At 40.0% G+C, this 24,485-nt stretch overlaps 1 protein-coding gene across 1 annotated transcript in view; it reads left to right on the forward strand.

Annotated features, from left to right (window-relative positions):
* The first annotated feature begins 306 nt into the window (after positions 1-306).
* The window catches only part of LOC118776935 (girdin-like), an 88,244-nt gene continuing 64,065 nt past the window's right edge, over positions 307-24,485 (forward strand). The window contains exons 1-3 of the mRNA XM_036527592.1: positions 307-983; positions 1,068-1,168; positions 11,592-11,700. Coding sequence (XP_036383485.1) covers positions 921-983; positions 1,068-1,168; positions 11,592-11,700 — 273 coding nt within the window. The 5' untranslated portion in view covers positions 307-920. The remainder of the gene's footprint in view (positions 984-1,067; positions 1,169-11,591; positions 11,701-24,485) is intronic.

Raw genomic sequence — 24,485 nt, forward strand, 5'->3', positions numbered from 1 at the left:
ACAAGCCATCCGCGGACGTGACTACTTCCCTGTGATTTACCCAGTATGTGAAGCCTTGGGATAAAATAGTGGTAAGAGCAACAGCGAGACTGAGAAGGTTGTGCTTCGGTTCGCACAGCTTCCTGACTGTCAATCTGAAGCCGTTATTCAGTCCAAATACAAGCGTGTGTGGGCACCATGAAGGCTAGCAACCATCATCAGGAATGCCAACGCGTGGACGTGGACATCAGCCTGCATTAGCTGTTCAGTGGAACTATTTGCAAATTTTGCTGCATGCTAGCAAGCTAAAATGAAATAAAAGCAACTGGCAATGTATTGTACAGCTATATTTTCCATGCTGAATAGACCTGTCTGTTTAATGGACATTTGAAAGTCGTCGTCTAGTCAATTCAAGCTACCGTTAGCAAGCAGCCGTGTCAGGAGAATGCTTAAACATAACTAACGTCAGGCTAATTATGAACTAGCCTGCATTTGTAGAAGTTAACAGTTTGTCGGTCAGAAGAAAAGACACGATTGTCTCGAAAAACGGTATCTAGCTAGGAATGTAACATTAAACCAACACAATGCTTTCTGTGGTATTTATTGCCAGTTTTATTCTCCTGGGTGGCTAGTTAGCTGAATTCCAGACTTTTCCTTCGCCCTTCCAGGATTTCAAGAAGAAAGGAAGAAATGCTCGGACCGATGCTTTTTCTTCTCTTGAAAACGGAACGTCTGTTTAAATTAGTAAACCACGAAAGAAGCTGCGACTACTTAGCTAGTTAGACTAGTTACCTGGCTAAAAACGCCCGTCGCATTCTGATGTTAGCTAGCTAGCTACTTGGCTTGGTCAGCTTTCAACAATTGTAAGGAAATAGGGCGCAGCATTTTACTAGTTTACCTGTGTCCGGTGGGTTCCCTTGACCATTTATTCTGGAATCAAAATGGAAAGCGAGGTTTTTACGCCTTTGCTGGAGCAATTCATGGTCACCCCGCTCGTCACTTGGGTAAGGGAATAAATGCGTAAAGGGATTCACGTTCAATTCATAAGAGCTTGACAAAAAAGTAAACAATATGTATTTTTTCTTCAGGTGAAGACCTTCGGACAGTTGGGTGAGAAGGACGGGGGCAGACTTTCGGAATATATCGAATTAGTGGACGGCATCTATTTAAATGATATCATGCTTGAAATGTAAGTATGACTTATTAGTTCAATCTGTAGCTGTACTTTATTAATTATGACCTTGTGCATTTCTGTCAGTGTCTTCATTTGCTATTTAACTGTATACACTCCCGCAAGTTGGTGCAATACCCGGGTGTACAATCGAAGGAGCACATTTGTCGATGCAACCCGTTATCTGCTCTAGCAATGTAATGTCGTCGGTCTAGGAAAGCGCTCTACTGATGCGTGGTGTTCATCAAATCTGGCTGATTTCCGCAGTGAGGATAAGCCTTGTCAGATCAGTTCTATGCTGCCACTCCCACATTTGACTGAAACCTTGTACAGTTCTTGAGTTGGCCTTTCTTTACCTAGCCTAGGTCAGCAAAACGTCCACTCATAACGTCATCTGCCGCGATACTAGGTGTCACTTGCAGCGTACCGAAGGACTCGCCCTGAAGCTGAACGCTGCATCATCTCTCTGGAGAGCCAGTCAAACATACACAAGGAGGATTAAGGACCCGTGAGATGACGCAGAATTTAGTGATTCGAAATGCTTGTCTTTTTTGGTCACATTAGGTTAATGGAAGAAGGTGGGGTAGGGTCGATATAGTTCCAATCCAGCGTGTTTAATTGAGCTGTTCTTGGCCCCAGGTATGAGACTGCTGTCTTGAGAAATGGACAGTTGTATGACATTTCTGGGGTTTCTGAAAGTTTTTTATTGTGACAATATAAACGCACTATCCCTAGTTCTGTGTAAAATGGTAGATTATATCAGTTATTACAATAAATGGAACAGGGTGGTTGAATGGCAATGGTAAGTGTTGTGATAGGTAGTTACATTGTTTAGTATTGTAATCAAGTCATTTACACATCAGTCAAGTTGACATGATGTGAAGATTATAGGACAGAAGGATATCGTTAGGGGCCAAGTCTGTTGTAACCACACAGTTCTTTTATTTTAAGAAATAATCACATCCACCTCTAGTAGTAAGTATTGGTCAAAAAGATGAGGTCATAAGAAAAAGCTGACATTAATGCTCCCAAAAGGTTATCATTTTATTGCATGCTCATAAAATAGACAGTGTTTATATTTGAAAGGATACTGGTCATGTGTGGACTCCAGTTTTGCCTACAAGCCTGTCAGGTACTCATTATCTTGCATCAGGCCTGACAGCAAGAACATGTAAGGATCATTTAGGATGTGGTGATAGCACTGACTTGTGGGCTTCAGAAAATGTCTGGTTTTACTATTGTGCTTTATCTAATTGTCTTGTTTTACAGGATGATGTGATGCTTCTGCAGTCACTTCATTGTATTATCTATCACTGAGGATGTTTATAGGCTTTCTAAATGGAGGAAGACAAATTTACGTTACATTACATTACATTGCATGCATTTAGCAGATGCTATTATCCAGAGCAACTTCCAGCACAAATCTGGGGCCTAGGTTCCAGGTTCCAGGATGCATTATTTTATTGTTTCCTCTTCAGTTTTGATGCCATTGGCTTTGAAATTTACAATTGTCTTATTCTACCCTGCTTGTAAAGACATCTGTGGAGAAAAGAGGGGTTTTTTGATGGACTTGTTCTCCACAGCATTAGCAGAACAACTGTCATTGGCACTCAGGATTTAAGAAAAAATAATCTGACAGTGTTTCCTTGTCGTCTGCATGCAGTGCACGGCAGCTGTTGCTGTTAGTCTATGGAGTTGTATTTCATTGCGGACTGTGGCCTGCTGAACAGAGGCTACTTTGTCAAACTTCACTGTGAAGCAAATCTTTGTCCTCCATTTCCTTGTGTAAGTAGTCGTTTTTGCTGGGAGTGCTGCATTTCTGTGGGTGAGACATTTTTCCACATGAATTTCCCCAGATGTGGTTGATTTTGTGGAGCATTGCCTCTCATAGCATCGCAGCATGTTCAACAAATCATGCTGAATAACCTCTTCACCTGATATGCTGGAATTGGAAATACATGCATCCCAGGCAGATAAGCTTCTAATAAACTGATTTACTGCCTTGCACTTTCTAAAGCACATTAGTCACGCCCAGTTAGGCATGGCTGCTTTTTCTGTCCCGGGGAAGGCTGATGAGATACTGTTATTGTGGTGCATAATGCACGGCACATGGTATTGAGGCCTCTATGTAATCAACACAGATAGAGGCATTTTCTGGCATGGGGTCCCTTGTCACTCATCCAGGGATGCATGTCAGTTTTGTGGTCCTGCTGTTATAGCAAAGGTCAGCTGTCGCTGGTGAGGGAAAAACAGGATTCAAACGGGATGTGGTGCAGATAGGTGAGAAGACATTTCGTCTAGGCTGCTCCTTTCAAATGAAACATAAGCAGTGCCACAGAAGCCCCAGATGAAAGAAGGTGAAGTAAGGCAGACCAGAAGCAGAGTTCAATATCTCATTATCTCACGTGTGCCGGGCTGCTAATGTCAGATAAATCTGTCGGTGTCACAGTGAACTGAAGGCTGAACACTCTTGGAGTTTACTGAGAGATGGCTTAAGATACACTGCATTTGAGATCTTGTAATGCCAGGGTGTGACCTGGAGCTACAAGCTGTGGAAAACGACACCAAGCAGGCAGGTGGGCGGAAGTAATCCATTGGATTGGAAACCCTCTTAGATTATTTAATGGTTTAACGTAAAGACGCACAGATGGTGAGGGTAGATGCCCGAGGGTTTCCAGGATTCAGAGCCAGCATGTGGGGGCCATTAAGCTATCATGTTCCAAGTTGAAGAAATGTTGGTCAGTGTATCAGGACTCAAGGTCTGACTGAAATGCTGAAAAAAAAGGAAGATAACCTTCTTAGTGAATGACGGAGGCAATATGTCCTGTCACCATTTTGTTGCTGATTTCTGAGCCAGTGTTTATCAGAAATTTTAACTGTTATTGAAGGAGCTGAGTTAAAGAAATCAAGATGCATTAAAGTTTTCTGTTTGACAAGAAAATACTGTACATGCATTAAAATGTCATGTTCTCTCAAGGTGGAATTCCTAAAAAATTTTCACAGATCTCCCAGGCCTCTATTTTGGCCTTTCTGAATAGGAGAGACGTCTTGCCTGGCGTGATTGACTTGTTTGTCTTCAGTCTCTTAGCAGAAACTTAATTATGATGCTGATGAAATGCTGATTAATTACAGAAAGATGTGTCTCATTTACACAGTTCTCTCCACCTTCCCTTAAGCGTAACAGTAAACCACATAGGAGGTTATGCTAGATGTTTAGGTCCGTCCACTTTGTCCTTCACCTCCTTTCTCTTTTGGTCTCTTATGAATCTTTAAACCTCCCACAGCACTAGTTCCTGCAAACTCTTCCACTTAACACAGTGTTAGAGTAGATTATGGGAGAATAACATCTCCGTGGGGCAGTGACAGATAATTAACTCATTCCAGACCAGGCTATTCACTTAATTTGCCTTGTGCAGTCCTGTTTTTTTTTAAATCCACACCTCATGTAATTGATAGTCCCAGCCAGAACACAACTGAAGCACAGGCTTCCTCTCCTCAGTGCATGCACAGAGCTGCATGTCTCCTGTTTTTGTTGTTGTTCCTGCAGAGGCAGAAGTGGCGTAGCCTGCATTCTTACCGGGATCCGCTCGCGTGCTTTTCAAATTCCCCCTACCTCTGATCCTCACACCGGAAGACGAAAGGCCTTAATCAGCGACGGCAGACAGGAGAGTGGCTAAAGCTCCCTGCTGAGACCACTGGGCCCCAGGACTATGCCACATATTCCAGGGTTTGAACAGTCTAAAACCACCAGAAATACTCAGTAAAGGTCATACTGGAAATGTACTCACATTCATCACTCATAGTTTTTTACAACATGGAATTGTTAGTAAGTATTCAGATATTTAACAGATCCTTTCTCCTTTTGGAGCTTTTGATGTGCTTAAGGTGATTTGTGGTGTCAGTGTGATTGTACGTGGAAGTTCCATTGTTATGTCTGAATGGCAGAGCAGCCCCGTCCTTGACATCACTGAAATATCAAATGAGTGTAAATCAAAGGCAGCCTACATGAATGTGACGATGGTACAAATCTGCTCTGTCAGTGTGTGTCATGTAGTATTTGAGGAAACTCCTTGAAATTTGGGCATTATTCTATGAAAGGACAAACGTAAAATTGTTTCCCTTTTTATCCAAGTGAGAAGTGTAGGCATGATTTAGAAGCATTGTGCTTCTAGAACACATGAGCAGGACAGAGTGCTGCTCTAAACAACAGCAATTTACATGTCAGTGTGCATTTATTAGCTGAAGGTCCATGTTGTCATACTACAATTGATGCAATAAAAATGCAACATTTTTTAAATGTGCTATATTGATTGCCAATTAACTTCATTCAATAAATTGACTATGTGTGCTGTGTTTGTGGTAGTACCAAATTTGGTAACATTGTGATATCATTTATATGTTACCTGCGATCTCCAGCAAGATAGTTTTCCATCTAGTTAAATTATAGTAATGATACTGTCACTGTAGAGTGCATAATCTTGCATTGGTTTGTTTCTGGTAATTAGCTGTAAATATTATGTACATCCCCACCTCACTGGGGAGGTGCTGTTTTTCAATTTGCTCAGAGAGGGTCAGCTGGTGATTGGGTACTTATTCTCTGTTAATGGCACCTGGGGGGGTTTGTTGGTGGATCTATGCCTCCTCCTCCTCCTCAAAAGGGTGATGCCACACATTTGCCACACATGAGCGCAAGGAATCAAATTCCTTACTTAGTCCCCAGGGAGCCCTCCTGCTACTCTTGATAGCATGGCAACAGTTGTACTGGGAACAGACTGACCATCAAATGTGTATTGTTTATCACCATGTTTTAGAAATACAGGTAAACTGACTCATACATTTATGATCTTTCTCCCCCCATCTCCCCATCTGCTGTTTTTAGGAAGTTTCAGGGACTGATAAGTTTTTGTTCAAGCCTAAAGCTGGGCAGTTTTATTCCTGATTTGTTTTTAATTGTGCCAGTTCAGTGTTCTCTACTCACGCCCAACACCCAGCCTACAGTTGCAGTGAAACTGATGCAACTTGTCGTAAGTAGGTTATTCATAAAATACAGATCTGCTGGGGGCTGTGCTTTACTGCTCTGCTGCCTACTGACTTCTCTGTACTCAGTCGCAGTCCCATTTCAGTGGGCTGTTTTGTCAGTGAATCCATTTAAGTTTGTCCACCTTACAAAGGAGTTCATTCATGAACACCAGGCCTTAATGGCCCAGATGATATTCAGGGAAGAAATGATGGCAATTTGCCCACAAGCACTGAGCACAAATTGCAGGTTGAGCTTGTATTTGAGGCTCAGCAGGTTCATTTTTGACTTTTGAATTGTGATATTTGTTCTGATTGGCATTTGAAGTTGAGGCTTGCTTTCTTTAACTATCACTCTACATTACAGGATTACATCATCCCTCTTTGCATTTAATTAAAGGGGTTAAGATGATCCCCTGCTGTGGGTCTCCAAAGGGCTACTAATTTGGGGTCCTCATGAGCATGCCTGTTCACATTGAGGCTGAAAGGACCTTGTTCCTAATTCTAAAGGGTGGTTGTGTGTGGGAACAGACATAGTCCTCACAGTGTAGTATAAACTTGGAGTATGATGTCAGCACATTTACTCTGTAAATATACAAGCTTTAGAAATATGTCTGTTAGATTTTCCCTTTACTCGTAAAATTAAAAGCTTAAACATGAATAGCTTTGTGCATTGAGTACTTTTAAGCGGTGCATTGCTGCAAACTAAGCCAGCTATGTAAGCCTTTTTTTCATATTGATATTAAAAGTATTGCAGTAGGCTGTTCTGTTTTGGCAGTACCTCTGCTATCTAGGCCTATTTATACATTTTGTAGAGCATTATTAAGTCTGATCAAGAACACAATGCTATTTCATCTCCTTTTGTAGAATATTCTAGGAAAAATTCAGTGATGAGAGGCTAATGATTGTGATCATTTGAAATCAGGCCATTACATGTGAGGTATTTTTTTGTGAAATGAGACACTGGTCCAGATGAATGAACATGTACACAAGTGCATACACATGTGCAAACACTCAAACCATTCAGGTGCTGTTTTTTTAACTTGCCTCCTAAGATGATGTAAGAGGAATAAATGATAACAATGGTCATTGCTATTGACGAATATGTCACCAAACTGGTGTTGATTTGATTTGAATCAACATATTTTTTCCAGGGATCTTCTGCAAAGGTGCTATGCCATAGCTACAATGCATTACGAGCACTGTATAATGTATTTTTAGTGCAGTTCTGTGCAGACACTGGTTCATCAGATGTGCTCCAGTGCAAAATTAGGTCAGGGACTAACTGTAAACAAGCCATTCTGGCCATTGAATTATGTGAATGTTGAATCATACTGTGTTCATCAAAGGTCTTTGAAAATAATGTTTATTTGATGTTTATTTTAAAGCCAAACTGTCAGAGCAGTGATATATTTTGTTGTTGTTGTTGTCAAAGAAATAGGCTCTCTCATACACTCCAGAATAGAGGCTTGTAGATGATGACCCAGTACTGTCTTTGAATTTGACAGGGTTTTCATTTCCATATTTTGCTGGGGGGAGGGGGGGGGGGTGCTGAGCATGACTCAGGAAGGACTCAGCCAGACATTTCTCCGTTCTCGGCTGAGATGGACGGCATAGCGCTGCAGCACGTGTCTTTCGGTTTAATTAAAGGCATTAATTTTTAAGGATTCTGTTATTCTACAGTGTTGTTGTTTGTACAGTCATGCGCCGCTTAACGTCCATTTGGACAACGTCTGTTAGTATTTAAGTCCATAGTTCTATAGGGCTATAAGAAAGTTTAAAACTCCCGATCGCAGAACGGGACGTAGTAGACGTAACCGGACGTAGTGAAGGCAACGCTTCCCGCATGCAACACGTGTATCTCATGTCTCATGGAAATAAAGCGATTGTGCTGCCAGGTGTATAATGGTACAGTACATAGTATACCATATACTGTAATATAGTATGGTGTTCACACAATGTCCAAATCACATAACGTCCTATTTCACAGAACGTATCGTGGACGTTAAGCGACGCATGGCTGTATTTCTATTTGTTAATAAAAAACATTTTCCAAAAGCTTTGGTGTTTTATGCATATTTGTGATCCCGAGGGGTTTGGTTGAACGAGGTCCTCTCTGTGCACTTTTTGTGACATAGTAACAGCTTGTTACAATTTTTCTTGTCATGGATAAATTATAGACCTACATAAATGCTCATAATAATAGGCTCCGAATCCGAGACAATGCCTTACAAAGCGCTGTGAAACAGAAGCGCCGAAACAGCATAGCCTACTAGCTCCAACAAATTTAAGATTTCAGTTTACATTTATAAGATTTATATTTATTTATTATTCCTTTATTGTCATTTCTCAGTACTCGCATACATTGAAACAAAATTTGTCCTCTGCATTTAACCCATCCTATACACTCATCGCCATCACTGCTTACAGAGCCGCGGCATTTAAAAATGGTCTCATGCCCCACTGGAAGCAGAGAGAAGCATGGCATCGCTGTAGCTAGCATCCTTCCACTGTGGCAAACTTAGCTAGGGGTCGGTCGAAACAATTAGACCAGGGGTGTCCAAACCTCTCCTGGAGGGCCACTTGTCCTGCATGTTTTAGATCTCTCCCTTCTCAAACACAGCTGATTCAAATGATCAGTTTGTTATTCAGCAGCTTCAGGTGTTCATAATGAGTTGATCAGTCAGTTGATGTTGTTTACTGGGTGAAATGTGTACATGATATAGATTTGCTGACAGTTCCTCAGATGACTGGATAAAGACAAATTGCCTTTTCTCCCAGGGGAGATGTGCAATATTTGACTCTTCTATAGAGGTGCTTGCCCTAATCTGAGGGACAATGGCTGACATAGCCATTTTTTTGTAATTGAGTCTATTTTAATGAGATATTCATGGGCCATCTTTGTATTCATGTGTGTGAGATGTGTTTCTATTGTCCTGTTTTACTGTTTGTTAGTTTTCGATGTGTAGGTTTTATACTTATTTCATTACATTGCAGTGTTGTCATTTAGCAGACGCTCTTGTCTGGAGCGACTTACAAGTTTATCCATTTGTACAGCTGGATATCTACTGAGTCAATTGTGGGTTAAGTACCTTGCCCAGGAGTACAGCAGCAGTCCCCCAACAGGGTATTGAACCTTTTGTTTACAAGCCCTGCTCCTTACCACTACACCACACTGCTGCACTGTGAAACACGGTAATACTTAAAATCCTTCAGGAATATGGTATATGGTTTCCTAAAATTATACAAGATGTAAAATTATGCAAAAGTCTACTTACTCCTGTAAAGCTAGGCGTAAAGGTAAATATACAGATGATTCACAAAATTTTTTTACTGTGTTCAGCTTAGGGTGCAATATGTGCTGTTGGTAAATTTTGTACTTTTGTGATTTTGTGAATTTTAATATGTTTTGTAACAACCTTTTGGGCCAAAACCAAATCACTGTGCCCTGACATTGAACAGTTCCTTAGGTATGTAGAAGTAGTGGTTAGCTAAAGGGAGTTTGACCTGACAGGTAAACTTTGTATTAAAACTCACTGGAAAATTTGTGAGCTCTGTGTTTCTTCACTAGTTGATGTACTTCTTTCTGCCATTTAGCCTTTTTTCTATCTGAGCTACCATTACGCAATGATGAGCTAACTGGCTGGGTCCCTGAACTCATGGTAGCTAATGTAATTTAATGTGCTACACTTTTACCTTTTGCCTTTTAACAACTCTTTAATAGTTACAGCTATATTGTATGTGGCTAGCTGTGAGATGTTAGACAGCCAACATGTAGCCCATTAACAGACGGCACCATCCGGAGTCTTTCCTGATTCTAGCTTCCCACAGAAATGCTGAATTGACAACACTGCTCGATGTGATGTTATGATTACCCACTTACTGTATTTTCACAAAGCTGTATATCATTCAAATAGCTATATCCCATTCTAGCACACATTTCGGTGTGCTTTTGGAAATTGTTAACCCTTAAGCCATACTGTAATGACTGCCTTCTAACTTCTACTCTTAATGATAACAGCAGAAACTTACTTATCTGAAATGTCTACTTCTCTTTCTGCAGTTTAACCATCTTATTTTAGCTAAATAAAGTAAATGACTAGGAATGTGCTTTTCTAAGATTGACACCAGAGTCATTAACTTTCACTTTACTCAAATTAATATATAACACCGTTAACGAATATGGTTTATTTGCTTCATCATTATTATTCCTCTTGGGGGTGTAAATAACATTAGATTTTCTGTTAACCCATTTAGAGTGATGACCCTATGGTGAGTTACTCATGAACAAGAGTTGAGTTCATTGCTTTAAAAATAATTCACCCCAATAGCTTACTGATAGATTACCAATAGATTATCAACATCATGAATGTGAGTAGTAGAGGTATAAAGCATACTGAAATTTAGTAGTAGAGGAGGAACCGCAGGGATATTTGATCAAATATCTTAAGTTGAACTGCTGATTGTTTTGGTGCATACTCCACTGCATTAGTCATCTGGACCCTGAAAGTTGCATCCTGTTTTCCTGGATTGTTCAGACATACTGTTATGAGTAAACAATCTGATGGTTATGTGAAAAATGGGAAGACATATGCAGATGGTTTTGTCAAGTTTTAACATTCTAGTATTCATATAAATTTATTCAAAATGTGGTGCCAAGGTAAATGTCCAGTTTTGTTATGGCAGTAAAGTTATTTGTATGGCTTCACTGACATACAGTATATTTGTATAGTAAAGTATATTTATGTAAGTGTATTGTCTGAGTTTTTGAACATCAACAATTTGCAGTGTGAAAGATATGTTATTAAATGAAACTCTTACCCCAGCAGCCTTGCATTGAGGTCCTCTGTGCATATTGCTATGTCATATTGATTCTTGTTCTAAATTCTGTTAGGAAAAAATCACTCAGTCAAGCTTCCAACCTGTTTCAACAAAAAGTGATAACCCAGGAGCCATTGGTTGGGCTGATACCTTTTTTTTACATCATACCCTGGAAGACAAGTGCCGTTCATTTTCAACTCTGGCTATGCTTCACAGACAGGACTCAGAGCACTTGGCGGTACTGAAAAAAGGGTGAGAAGGGTGTGCTTCAGTGATTGCCTGAGTTGACTTTGGACATGGGAATGCTCTTAGCCCTGGGGCTAAGAGCATTCCCATGAAGGTGTGAAAAGACCCACTCAGACGTATCAGACCCCTGAGAATGTGTTGTTCAATGATCGTGTTTGGAATCTCCTGTTTGAAAGGTGACATTAATGTCCATTTCTACATTCATTTTCAGCAGAGAAATTCACAAATCAGAGAAGTGAGGATAACATTACACCACATCATCCACATTCAACACCGATGCATTTTTAAAACTGTTTTGTGCTTGGTTCCTACCAATCATTACTGTTGCTGTAAATGTTTGTTTCCTGTTTATTTCCAGAAATCCTAAAGCTACAGTTCAAAGAACTAACAAGAAGGTGAACAATGATTCCACTCTGAGGATACAAAACCTGTCCATTCTCATCCGCCACATCAAATCATACTACCAGGTAAGTGGGTGGTACAGACCTTTAATGCAGTGTTTGATTTTAATGCATCCATCTGGCAAGTCTGGAGTTGTTTTGCAAAACCACACAGCATTGTTGTATATCTTTAACCTGGGGGTTTCAAGGCTTCACTTTCTCTGTACATAAAGCAGAAACCAGTCTTCTTTCTGCACACGCACCCTGTAAACAGAGACACATGCACACAAAAAAAACACAGTTGGAGTCTGCAAATGTCTGCGGCCACTTTGATGTGGAAATGGTAACTCTATCCAAATGTTATGGAATGCTCTCCAGGCTGGGCTGCCTCTGCTGTAAGGATGTGCTGAGACTGCTTACAGAAAGATGAGAAATACGCCAGGGAGAGGCATGCAACACCCATAGATGTGGTGAACTTCCCCCCTCTGTTGAGTTTGAAAGCTCTCGTTTGCACACAGCTTGGAATCAGATCTGTGAAGGACTACAGCTTGCTTCAGCCAGGAACGCAGGATACGTCCCCTTTTCACGTCAACAGCGGCTCTGCTTTCAATTTGCGGTTCAGCACAGCAAGATTCCTGATGTTCTGAATGTATAAAAAGGGAAAAAGTTAAATTGCATTTTTGAGTGCCCTCTGCTTGGTTGATAATCACTGAGATGTGTTTACTGTACAGTTTCAGTCACTTTTAGGGTTGGGTATCGTTTGAATTTTATCGATTCCGATTCTTACCGATTCTGCTTAGCAATTCCGATTCTTATCGATTCCCTGTTTTGATTCCAAAATGGTAGAAAAGGAGGCCAAATGTTTAGATAACAAAAATGTCTTTATTCTGTTAACTGAACATTCACAAAGTAATTAGTATTTTCTATTTACTAGTGCTGGGCGGTATGACCAAAAATTTGTATCACGGTATATTTTTTAAGATTCTGGCGGTTTCACGATATATCACACTTTTTTTTGTTTGTTTGTTTGTTTTTTTGCTTAACTGGCCCTTTATATAGGTTTGTGGCTTATTCTACTGTCAGAAGTACATAGAATATAAAAACATTTAAATTTCATCATGTATATTTTGATCACTATAGGGTACTATAGGGTTTGCATGGCCCCACACAATGACACAATATATGAAGGAATCAGTATGCATGAAACAGTTGTAGAATGTAAACAATTTTTATTGTGCAAACTGCAACGTAGTAAAACCAGAACTTATAACACACATGCCAACAACTTTAACATTGCTTCCTTTTCAAAATAAAATATTTTAAGATAGTTGTATAAACACTATAAACTGATCTAAATACTCAAAGTGTTTAAGTATTCAAAGAGATATTTCTCTAACGTTCTATTGCAAAAGTAAGAAACAAGCTTAATATTAATTCACAATATGTTGTCCTTCAAGCCAAGGTATTCAAGTATTAAAATGGCTGTTGATCAGTCCAAGTTACTTTGGTTCTCCATTTAACAAATAAACCATTCCAACTCATTTCTCACTTTCTTCATCCTCCATCTGTTTTCTGTTGTTTAATCCACCGTAGCGACGGAGCCTCTCCCAGCTGTTAACACTGTTATGCTACCTGGCTAGTTAGCGAGCTGTACCTAGTGTGCTGTTTGGCAGTGTGATTTTGTAAACATACAATTATTAGTGTTACACAGAGGTGGCGGGTGAGCTGGAAACAGGGGAAACGGAAACACTACCTTTAAATCTATCATTACTTTCAACAATTACTTAAAACAAATACTTCACAAAATAATCGACACCAATCGCGTAATTAGAGTGAATGAATATGCTCGCGAAACTCCGCAGATTGTCTGACATTTGTGTGCTATTGCAAAAGCTACAGCATGAGATTGTTTAATTGACAAGGATGGGAGTTTGAATAATTAAGTGGCAAGTAATCCCAAAGCTTTCTCTTTAATGTTTCACATCTTTCTTGCGTTACAAAATTCCAATTACAAAACGGAGCTAAATTAATTTTATTCTCAGTAATTTAAATCGATTTAGGTTAGGTTGAGTGCAGTGAACAGTAGCCTAACGATTTGAACACAGACCTCACAAAAGCTGTGATGTGTCTTGACGTATTTTAAATCGATAAATGCCATACTTGTTAATTAATTTCACGTTGTAGCTTTCGCAAGCACACAAACTACAGACAATCTCCGTTTGAAGCCCGGTTTAATGCATGAAAAGTCAATGGCAGGAGCCAAATGGGTGGAGTTTATCACTGCGAGAGATGCAAAATAAGCGTTCGCAAAGATTCGCTTGAGGCAAAAAAAAAAAATGTTCAGCTCGAGCGAAAATTTCTCCTGGCCACGCCCCCCTCTCTTGCCAGCAGCATTGGCAATCAAAAATGCTTTCTGTGACGTGATGTGAAATTCCGCTTCGTGTTCAGTTAAAACGCAGATTATCTGTAGTTTGTGTGCTTGCAAAAGCTACAATGTGAGTTGTTTCAGCTATGCTACGGTATGGTGGTATGTGAAAAATTCATACCGTACAGGAAATTAAAACCGGTATACCGCCCAGCACTACTATTTACTAGTGTTTACTAAATACATGCAGTAAAAACGTATGATCAACAGACATGTGCATTAAAAAAATCTTAAATAATAGATAAAGATCAATCTAGAGCAGTTAATTAAACTAATTGCTAGTTGTTTTGGAGAGACTATTTTAGTGTTCTGGTGACAAACACATGCATCTTTATTTGTCCTATATTTTACTAGTCAAGTACATCACACACTATCCTCACTATCAACAAATAAACACCTCGTCCAGAGGTAGTTTTAACCGTCAAAACAAGCAAATGTAAAAGGGATTATACTTAGGGTTGGGTATCGTTTGAATTTTATCGATTCCGATTGCGATTCTGCTTATTCTTGCCTATCGCAACACTGTACAGTCTTTAAGATCGACACCGTGCTGCATTAAATGTTTGGTCAGATTTGATGTGCAACCTGACTTGCAGCTAATTAGCTTCCCACATGCATTGCACTTTGCCTTGTCGTTGTTTTCTTTTCTAAAGTGAAGCCACACTTTTGACCGTTTACCGCGGTCCATCTTTCACACTGTTGTGACATTAGCCATGCATGCTAGTTCGTATTTAACCCTTTCACACGTAACTTAGTTTTATGCTATGTAGTGCGCGTGCTACATTACATGGTTCATTATGTTTTCAGCAGCGTTAGCATCAGCAAGTTAGCATTTGCTATATTTTTATGTTAAATCGCTGTTTCCTCAAAGCTAAAATTAGCTAGAATTTTTTCCAGTCTGGTGTTCGAATCGCACCGGTTTTCGCATTCGCGCTACACACGGCCAGTCACACACGGCTAACAAATGGACACGCTGTTACGTTAATGCGTGACGTAGTCATGTGGACAAGTCCTGGCAGATATGTAGCCTTTGTTTGCAATAACAAAGGGTTATCGTGTTTAGGAACCGATAAGCAGAACCGAAATTCAATTTTTTACGGGTAACCGGTACTAGGCATTTTGGATTCGGTTCTAATTTGGAACCGAGTTTTGGTTCCCAACCCTAGCCTCTTTCATATCTCTCTTGCTACATTGCAAAGGAGATGCAGATGGACACAAGAACTCTGTGTGGCGTGCGTCAGTAATCACAGACAAATTGTTAACAGTGATCTTAATTCATCCCACTGTTGATTTACTTTCATTTTTTCTGTTGAATTCTGATATTCTTGCCCACGCTACCCTAAGCACTAGGCAGGGTCATGTCTCATCCTTAAGTATGACCATAATACACTCCTGGCAAGTTTATACTTAGTTGGCCAGAAGTAGCTGGAGACTTCATTTAATGTGGGGGAGGCCTCCCTGTGGAGTGAACAGGAACCCTGTAAAGAACAACATTTTAGCTAGTCTGGAGAAAGAGTGTGTTGTCCTGGTGTTAATACTCCCCAGGGACCTGACAGAGAGGTGAGCACATTGGTCCAGCAGCCAGCACCAGCCAACAGGCTCTACTCCAGAGACAGGCTCAGGACTAACCTTTCATGGGACATGCAAAGGCAGAGGGAGAGGGAGGAAGGCACAGATTGTCTTACCCTACCACATATTTATAAAGATCTGATTTAATTAGTAAAAGAACAGCTTAAGTAGGCTTGCTCATCTTTGTATGCTCATCTCTGGTTTTTAGGGTGCTTGTTGTTTGAGACATTACTTCAGCTGTAGGTCTATAAAGTTATGTTCCTTGTTTTCTTCACAGAAGCTCTCCCCTCCTTTTTGTCACTTCTTAGACAAACTTGTTTTGCAGCCATTGCAAAAAATGGTAAAAACTGAGATATGACTATTTATGTGCTGGCAGATTCACCTGAGGAATCCCAGAAGGTACCAGGCCTTGCCCTTTTTGGGATATCTGGAGCTGATAAAGGGAAGTAGTTACACACTTCTCTGCAGATGTGAAATAAATGTTAATGTCTTGTTTCACAATATTTTGACTTCTGTATTAAACATTCATATTGAGATAAGCTTGTGTTAAGGTCTGAAAGTTTGAAATGACATACATTTTGGATCATGAGAATTTCAACCAAGATAATTGAAAGGTGTCCAAGTAACAGCCCTGAAATAGACGGGTTGCAGCAGGCAGGATAGACTGATATGAGAAATATGACTGATTCATGAACTAGTAATTTGGCAGTGGAGCTTTTGCCATGGATGGAGGCATTTCTGAGATGGCTTTGAACTTTGTAATGAATGAAATTCTTTACACAGTAACAGTGGGACATTTTCAGGCATACAAACACAAATTGAAAAGTGCTTAAATGTGTTCAGTTCAATGTATGAACACTTATTTATCCTAATGGAAAGCTGAGTGCTTGCTGTTGAAGAGCTTATTTCCCATGGCTCGGTAACTTGGACAGGAAACACTTCCCTCCTTTAGTCAAACTTCATAAACCTGTTTACCCCACTGATTCAACTCCTCAGCTGCCTGGCCCAGATGTTCACCAGCACTATGCCTTTGTAATCACTTAAACGTCATCATAATTTTAACACACAGTTAAGCTCATATGATAGATAAAATATAGACATAAACCTGGTATTGTTGCTTCAGAGAATAGATATTTCATGGCCTTGAACATTCTATTATACATTCCTGGACCCCCCTATGAGCAACCAGTTTAAAAAAATCATAGAAGTTCCAAACAAAGATTTTCAGACAATTTTCAGACAATGGTCAGTGGCCACTGTCAGCTTCCTTTTCCAGGTCAGGGCTACAGAGCAGCACGCCTGCATGAAGAGAAAAGAAGTCCTCCCAAAACTGAAGGAAGACAGACTTTTTGAAAAAAGAGTTTTTGTTTACTTCCATTTTGCCTAAGAAAGACAATGGTGTCTTCAGCCTGTCTTCAGCATTGTCATAATAATTTGGAAGAGAGAATGCAGAATATAGGTCACATCAGAGATTCCAGTTCTTGGCCCTGAACAGCCACGCTAAAGCAGGGCTTTGTTCCATCTGAACACAAAAACTGACTTTAAACTTTTAAAAAAATGTATTGTTTCACTCAAAAAAAACAAAACGATGCACCTTTCTGGTTAGAGAGTTGATGTTTGTGGTTAGGGAATTGGGAATCATGCCACACTGCGGTCCTCAAGGACCAGATATAAGCATTCCTGCTATAGAGGGACTTTCACCTAAGAGGTGCAACATTACTTTCATATCCTTATCCTTTTACCAATAACCTTTTTATCCTCATTCTGCTATTATACTTATCAGACTTTGAAGGAGCTGTGACCGAAGTCTTGACCAACAAGTTGTATATTTTTCATGATTAGCGCTTTAATCCTTTCGTGCGTCTGGTAACACTGGTGTGATTAGCCCATTTGTGCGTATGGTCAAACCGGTGTGATTAGAAGGCTAGGTTGGAAAAATTCTAGCTAACGTTAGCTTTGAGGAAACAGTGATTTAACGTTACGTCAACTGACGTCAACTGCACAGCGAGAAGAGCTAAAGACGCACTTTCTGCTCTTCCTGTCTGTTGTGTATTTTTTGGGGAGTAAATATAGAACTTAGGCTGGTTGGTAGGGCTGTCACAATTAGTCAACGTAATCGATGACGTCAGCACTGTAAATGCACAGTTTTTTTTTTTTTTTAATGAATTTATCTTTTTGATTTCTAAAACGCTTCAATTCATTATAACAAATTTGTTTCTTCAATATCACTACATAACTGCTGCATGCATGATGTCAGTCGTTTTTGGCTCCTGTCATTGGTCGGCTCCAGTCAACGCTACAGTTTTAAAAAATCATGGCGGCTACAGCAGAGTCTGACTCGGTTGCGAAAGAGGTTGTTACGTGCGGCACACTGTGCGTTTATGAGGTCTGGGCCACCTGTGTCTTGGTTTTCCTCCCTCTCTCCTCTCGTGCTACTCTCCTGACACAGGTATCCCACTGCGCTGCATCCCACCTCCTTGCTCTGGCCCGGCCAACCAGAGGCAGAGTGCCCCAATTTAAAGATGCCGATTCTTGGAGTGGATTGCTCTTGGGATCATTCGTGCTTCTCATGATTACTATTTACAAACTTGCCGGTACTGTGTTTGACATTGCATCGTTTTCTGACTTCGGTTCTGGATTGTGTCTCGGTTTTGCTGCATTCGGTTGTCGTGGGAGGAGGGCAGGTAAGGTGAGGGATAGGGCTGCAACTAACGACTATATTAATAGTTGAATAATCTATTGATTATTGAAATGAATAATCGACTATTCGGATTATGAATAGCACAATTACTCAATGGCTCTTATTTAGCTTTCAGCTTTTAAATTTAGCTTGAGGTTGTTTTAGGCATGTGCTAACTAACAATAAAGGCAATAAAGAATACTTCATTCAAAAATATGTCTTTTAATGAACTTTCTTGCTGATACAAAAGATAAAAATTCCAATGTCCATTTTTTCTGTCAAAATTTAAAACCAAGATAAGCACAGTAGCAGCAATAAAATATCACAAAACTACAATAGTTTTCCCTTAATCAAATAAATCAAATAATCCATCTAAATTTAAAAGAAATAAACAAGAGGGTGAGGATAGAAAAGCGCATTCTGTGCTTTGTGCATTCTGTGGTCTACACTCTGTTGCAACTACATTAGGGTACATGTCAGTCACAGTTTTGTATTGTAATGGAGGAAAGTCAGCATCTCCACATGGTCTCGTGAGAGGCTTGCACTCTTCTGAGAGCAGATATTCCCCACTGCAGAGAAGGTGTGCCATGACGGGGTGGGTGTTGGAGGAATGCACAGAAAAGATCTGGCCAGCTTTGATAGTGTGGGAAACTGCCCCTCATTTTCCCTCCACCATCTGAGAGGATCTTCCTTTTTGGGTATTGCTGGCTCTGCGAACTCTGCTCTGAACTTCATTTCTCACCAATTGGATCTTTCGGTCCTTCTGGGTTTCCTCTTCCTCACTCTGACTGTCTGTGTCAGACTGAAGGAGGTTATCCAGTGCTGATTTTTCCCCTCTGCTTGAAACATTTACCCTCTTTTGTTGCCCGCACCCATGTATCCCAGTCTGCTTTGCTTCTTTGATAGCAAGGACTTTAACTGTCCCTTGCACCCTTCTGCCATCTTCAGCTGCCATAAACTTTAGCTTTCTGAATCAAAGGCAGCTGAAAGAACAATTAGGTTGTGTCTCTCTGCTGAGATGGTGTTCAGACTCCCCTATCTCTCGGTTATCCCCTTTTCTGCACTGGCCAAAAATGCTTTTCCTGGTCACGTCTCAAAACGAAGGGTTTGCTGTATGGACTGTTGCAGCCCTTTGACCAGCTGTGGAAGACATGAAATGGTTGTGTACTCCTGTCCACTAAGGTAAAGGGTAGCACATTCAAAAGGCTGCAACCCTTGTGTCAGCTCTTCAAGCAGCACCCATTTATCTGGCTTCAAGTCAAAGTAGTGTTTGCCCTTTGGAGTTACCTCAAGATCGGATAGAGTGGCAGTAACTGGCCAGCACTGTTCCAGGAGTCTCTCTATCATGTAGTATGTACTGTTCCATCTTGTACTGACATCCTGGATCAGCTTATGTTGTGGTGTGCTCATTTGCTGTGGTTTCACCTTCAGTTTTGTATTGGCCAGCTCACTTCTTCTGAAGTGTTCTACTAAGTTTCTTGCAGCCCTGTTGATGCTAGGCTCTTTGAGAGCGTCGTTAACTATGAGCTGGAGTGTGCCCAGTGCAGCGGACAGAGGCCCAACTGGTAATTGTAGTTAACATTTGGAAGTGCAAAGACCCATACAGTGTATACAGTAAACATTCAACATAATATCAGTTTTAGATTTTTATTTAGATTATTGCAGCCATTTTATGCTGTAATCAAGATATTAAAATCGCTGATCAATAATTTAATTTCTTCATGAATTCTGTTATATCAAATACAAATTGCTATTCTGTATGTGTGTACGTGTGTGTTTGTGCGTGCGCGCGCGTGTGTGAGTGAATGAATGTGTGTGAGAGAGTTAAACACTTGTACCTTCAGAAAGGTTGTTTCATATATCTTTTCCATTAAGTGAGTGAAATGAGTTCTGGATGGAAGGGTGTATTCAGGGTTGAACTGCCTAATCATTTCTTGAAACCCTTTACCATCAACCACGGACAGTGGTCTCATATCCTTGACCGGCATGGTTAGGACAGATTCAGTGAGGGTAGTTGCTTGCCGGGGAGTACAAGTCTGCCTCCTCTGAAGAAAGCCATCCATGGTAGCATTACTGGCACAGCTGCTCTTCGGACTGCATTTGATATAAAAAGACATATTTGTCAGGCAAAAGAGTAACATTACTTTTTTAAACGCCAATACTCCATTTAAAAAATCTACATTCAAGCCATATTTTTTGTTCTTGATTCTAGAATCCTGTGTAGATATTGAAATGCGTTCTAAATAAATATTGCCCCTCTCTGTGTCCAGTGTCATGATAAATGGAGACGTGAGTTATTAGGGCTGTCACTTTTTTCCAAAAGCCAAGTTCGAACGAGACCAAACAAACCCATAAAGCGGTCAAATTAATTTGAATGCAACCCACATTGGGCACGCACGCATAGACAGGAGTTGTAGAAATTTTTGCGGTTTAGAAAGTATCAAATTCTCCGGTGTTCTCTAAATTTGTGCACTCGGCAGCAACACATTCTCCAGCTGTAAATGTCACCATAACAACGATGCAACGTTTAAGATTGTAGTTAGGGCATATTTGGAATGTGAACAGGATCGTTGTGAATAATAGGTTATCATTTGCTACTCTGTATGTTCAACGCCATTAAGAATTCATTGATCAAGGGAAAATGTATTTCAAAATAGAAAATGTTACAGCTCATAACGTGAAGTAACATGGCTTTTAACTAGTGATGTAATGGACTGTAGTTGATCCGTGATCTGTACGGATATAGCAAATAGGGAGCGATTTCGGACACAATGATCTGATTCGTGATTCACAAACCGTGATACGATCCGAACCATGAGTTTTGTGATCCGTTGCACCCCCTACTTTTAACATTAACATTAGCTAGCTAGCTAGGTAACTAGCTAACTAACTTACCCAAACGAGTGTTCATCATCCAGAGAGCCAATGTACCTCCTCCTCAGATGCTCCAGCATAGCGGATGTGCTCCCATGCTAGGCAAGGTCAGCTTTGTAGATGTTGCAGTTCACAACCTTTTTGCCAAGTTAAGAGTGAAATGGACCCACACTTTGGAGGATTTTGGTCATGAAGTTGTTTCCATTGCGCTATTGTTCACTTCACTCCAGTAAGAGGTAATGCCTACGCGTCAGAACATTGAGTCAGCGCGAAAAACACACGCAATGACATCAAGTTCTCATTACGGTCAAATCATTTGCAAAATGAAAGTCGAAGATTTGTTTTCATGAAATGAGTAAGTTGAACAATTTAGCACCATGCACAAAGACCATAAAAGTTGTAGCTAATAAACTTTTCCTTCCTTTGTAGTGTAGCTAAATGTCAAATAGTGGTGCTCCCTATGTAAGAAATCACTATATTTCCTGTACAAAGAAATTATGCTATGTGGAAAAGATTTTACTGAATTTCTAAAAAGTGTTCTCAAAGGTCAATGCCACAGTGCCATCAGTGATTGAGTGATATTGGGAAAGTGGGGCCCCTTGTGCTGATGCTCTGGAAGGTTCTGATGGAGTTGGACTGTATTGACAAAAAGGTCTGTACCAGTAGCATGCTTATGCTTAAGAATAGAGTATGAGCAAGCCTCCACTTCAAAGCTGCACCACTCACATACAACTTTATACAAGTTTATGACACAATTACACCATTGTGGCAGTGTTGGCATTGTGGCACGTAACAGCTGTAAATTCTTTATTCCTCCTCAACCTGGAGAAGTAAACCCATGTGTGCTGTCTGAAAGGTTCTGTAATGCAGCACCAGCTACCTTGTTGGGGTGCATGTATCTTTATATTGATTCTGCTGTAGGCTGTCTCCAGGGTTTGTGAGGATACATAGGAGGACTCAATGACCAACGCCACTTGCTCAGCAAAAATCTAACTCGAATGAACTTAAATTAACTTCCTTCAGAACTTGGGCATGATACAAAGACTGCAGTTCCACCGGGATGTTCCTGTCTTTCATGTTGGGTCACCAAAGTCTGCAAGAATTTTTTCCACAGAGCATTCTAATAATAGAGAGTTGTGTATTTCCTTAACAAGTGTTTGAGTATATAGGCACCTGGAGAAATCAGTGTGAATGTATACAGTATTTTATGTCTCAGCCTTTCTGTAATAGTGCTTAAAAAGTAAGCGTGTGTGTATGACTACAGGAACTCTAGCTGAAACCTGCATTATGGATTGAGATTTTTTGAAAGGAGCTAACATGCAGAATGTCAGTTTCAGGATGGGAGGGGAGGAAAAAAGAATAGGGTTACTGGTGTATTTTAGTTCAAGAGGAGCTGTGATTTCTACAAATGAGTTTAACCCAATAAGACAACTCTTATATGGGTCTGCACCCAGAATAGTCAGCTTTTAGCAAAAGGTAATTCATTTAAAATTATTCAAGTTGAAATTGTTCAAGTTGCATATATAAACATAGGTGCTCAAAACAAACTAAGAATGAATCAAGTGTTCCTATATCACTTCAGTGTTTCTTCATAAACTGTTCTACTGGTACATGGTCAGGGTACAGAGTAATCTTTGCTGGTAAAAACATTTTTGTTGTTCCGACAATTAATTGTTGTGTTAGTACCACTGTACTGGAAGTACATTTGATTGTTCGCACAGTGCTCATTGTAGAGGAGCTGTGAGTCATTCTGTGACTTCAGGGAAAAGACCTGGAAGTGCTAAGCCATCAAGTTTGGTGGAACTTGAAAAGAAAAGGTCAGGTTTTGGTCAGACAGGATTGAGTCAATTAGTAATCTTGTTGGATTGTGCTGACACAAGGAGAGACTTTGTCCTCCAAGTATCACAAGTAGGACATATTCATATAGTTTTACCTTCTCTAATGAATTTTTTTTTTTTTGCTTATGGGAATAAATCCTTTCAAGTAAGATTTGAGTAAAAAATAGTTAAGTAGGAAATTCATCATGGGATTATTTTGAACAAGTTCACATTCACATTGTTGAATGTATTCTTTTTGAAAGATGTTATTCAAATAGGAGAAGCATCCATATGAAAATAAATGCCAGCCAAATGTTGAGCATCAGAGTGAGTAGTGGGTGAAGGCTTTCTACAGCGCTAGGAAGGATAGTGAGTAGTGAGTGTACATCTTGCCGCTTGTGCTAAATATCCTCCTGCATTCGAAGTTATAATTCAGTTTGTTAAAATGAAATGGCACTATGGCATAAATGCTCTGCAACAGAATTTATATTTATATAGATATGTTTTTTTTTCTAGCTAGCTGTCTTCACACCTTGATTAGCTGTGTTTCACTCATTTTACATTTAACAAAATATGAGTGTTCGTACCAGTTGTTGTTTTAACAATTGCACCGGAATATTTGCCATTATACTACATTACCATTACCTTCACTTTGTTGCATCAGTAAATTTGGTGCATGTGCTGAAACCAGGGTGAAAAATATATTCATTTTTCATTTGGAAAAAAAGAAAAAATAGGAATTAGTGGTTAGACAGCCATAAATAAAGAAATAATTCAGTACCCGGGTAGTTGTTGACATCCCTGCCTCCTGCAGAAAACGAGATTGAAGGGATTGCTGAGCTGCAGCCACAGTTTTTTGTTTGTGCAAAATCACTGACTACACCTTTTTCAAGATTATATTTGTAGCTCAACCCATGTAATTTCTTCAACGGAATGCAGCACTATAGTGCTGTACTTTTTTGGTATTTTTTATATTCCACAGTTTTTGTCCTTGATGTCTCTTCTTCAGCAAGAGAAAGTGTAAACCTGCATCATCTGGTCTGCGTCTTACACTGACACATCCAGTCCTTTTTAAAAGGCTTGACTGGAAACTGTACTTTGTGGAAAGCGTAAGGTAACCGGGTGTATTTGTTTGTACTATGCAGAGTAAACAGTGGTCCATTCTAAATTAGAAATAACCTTTCTGATTTAGAACAAACCGTAGAAACAAAGCCTGCATTTTCAACTTGAAAGAGATAAGGCTTTTGTGCTCTCCTTTTCCCATATATTATGGCAGTCAAAGCGCATCCTCCTAAACTGAGGAGATGCTTCCTTCTCAGCAGGGGATCTTTTCCCTTTTTTGGGCATGAAGTAGCATTTCCTTTCCTTTTGAATAGGGCATAGAAGGAGACAGTGTGTGGTTATTAGAATTATGCTGAAGTCTCATACCGCTGGACCGGAACTCTATGCTTCTCTCAGCAACAAGCCCACAGACACTTTTTACTGTATATGTCACACGCAGAAAAGA

The sequence above is a fragment of the Megalops cyprinoides genome, chromosome 1, assembly GCF_013368585.1.
Source record: "Megalops cyprinoides isolate fMegCyp1 chromosome 1, fMegCyp1.pri, whole genome shotgun sequence".
Classification (NCBI taxonomy): Eukaryota; Metazoa; Chordata; class Actinopteri; order Elopiformes; family Megalopidae; genus Megalops; species Megalops cyprinoides.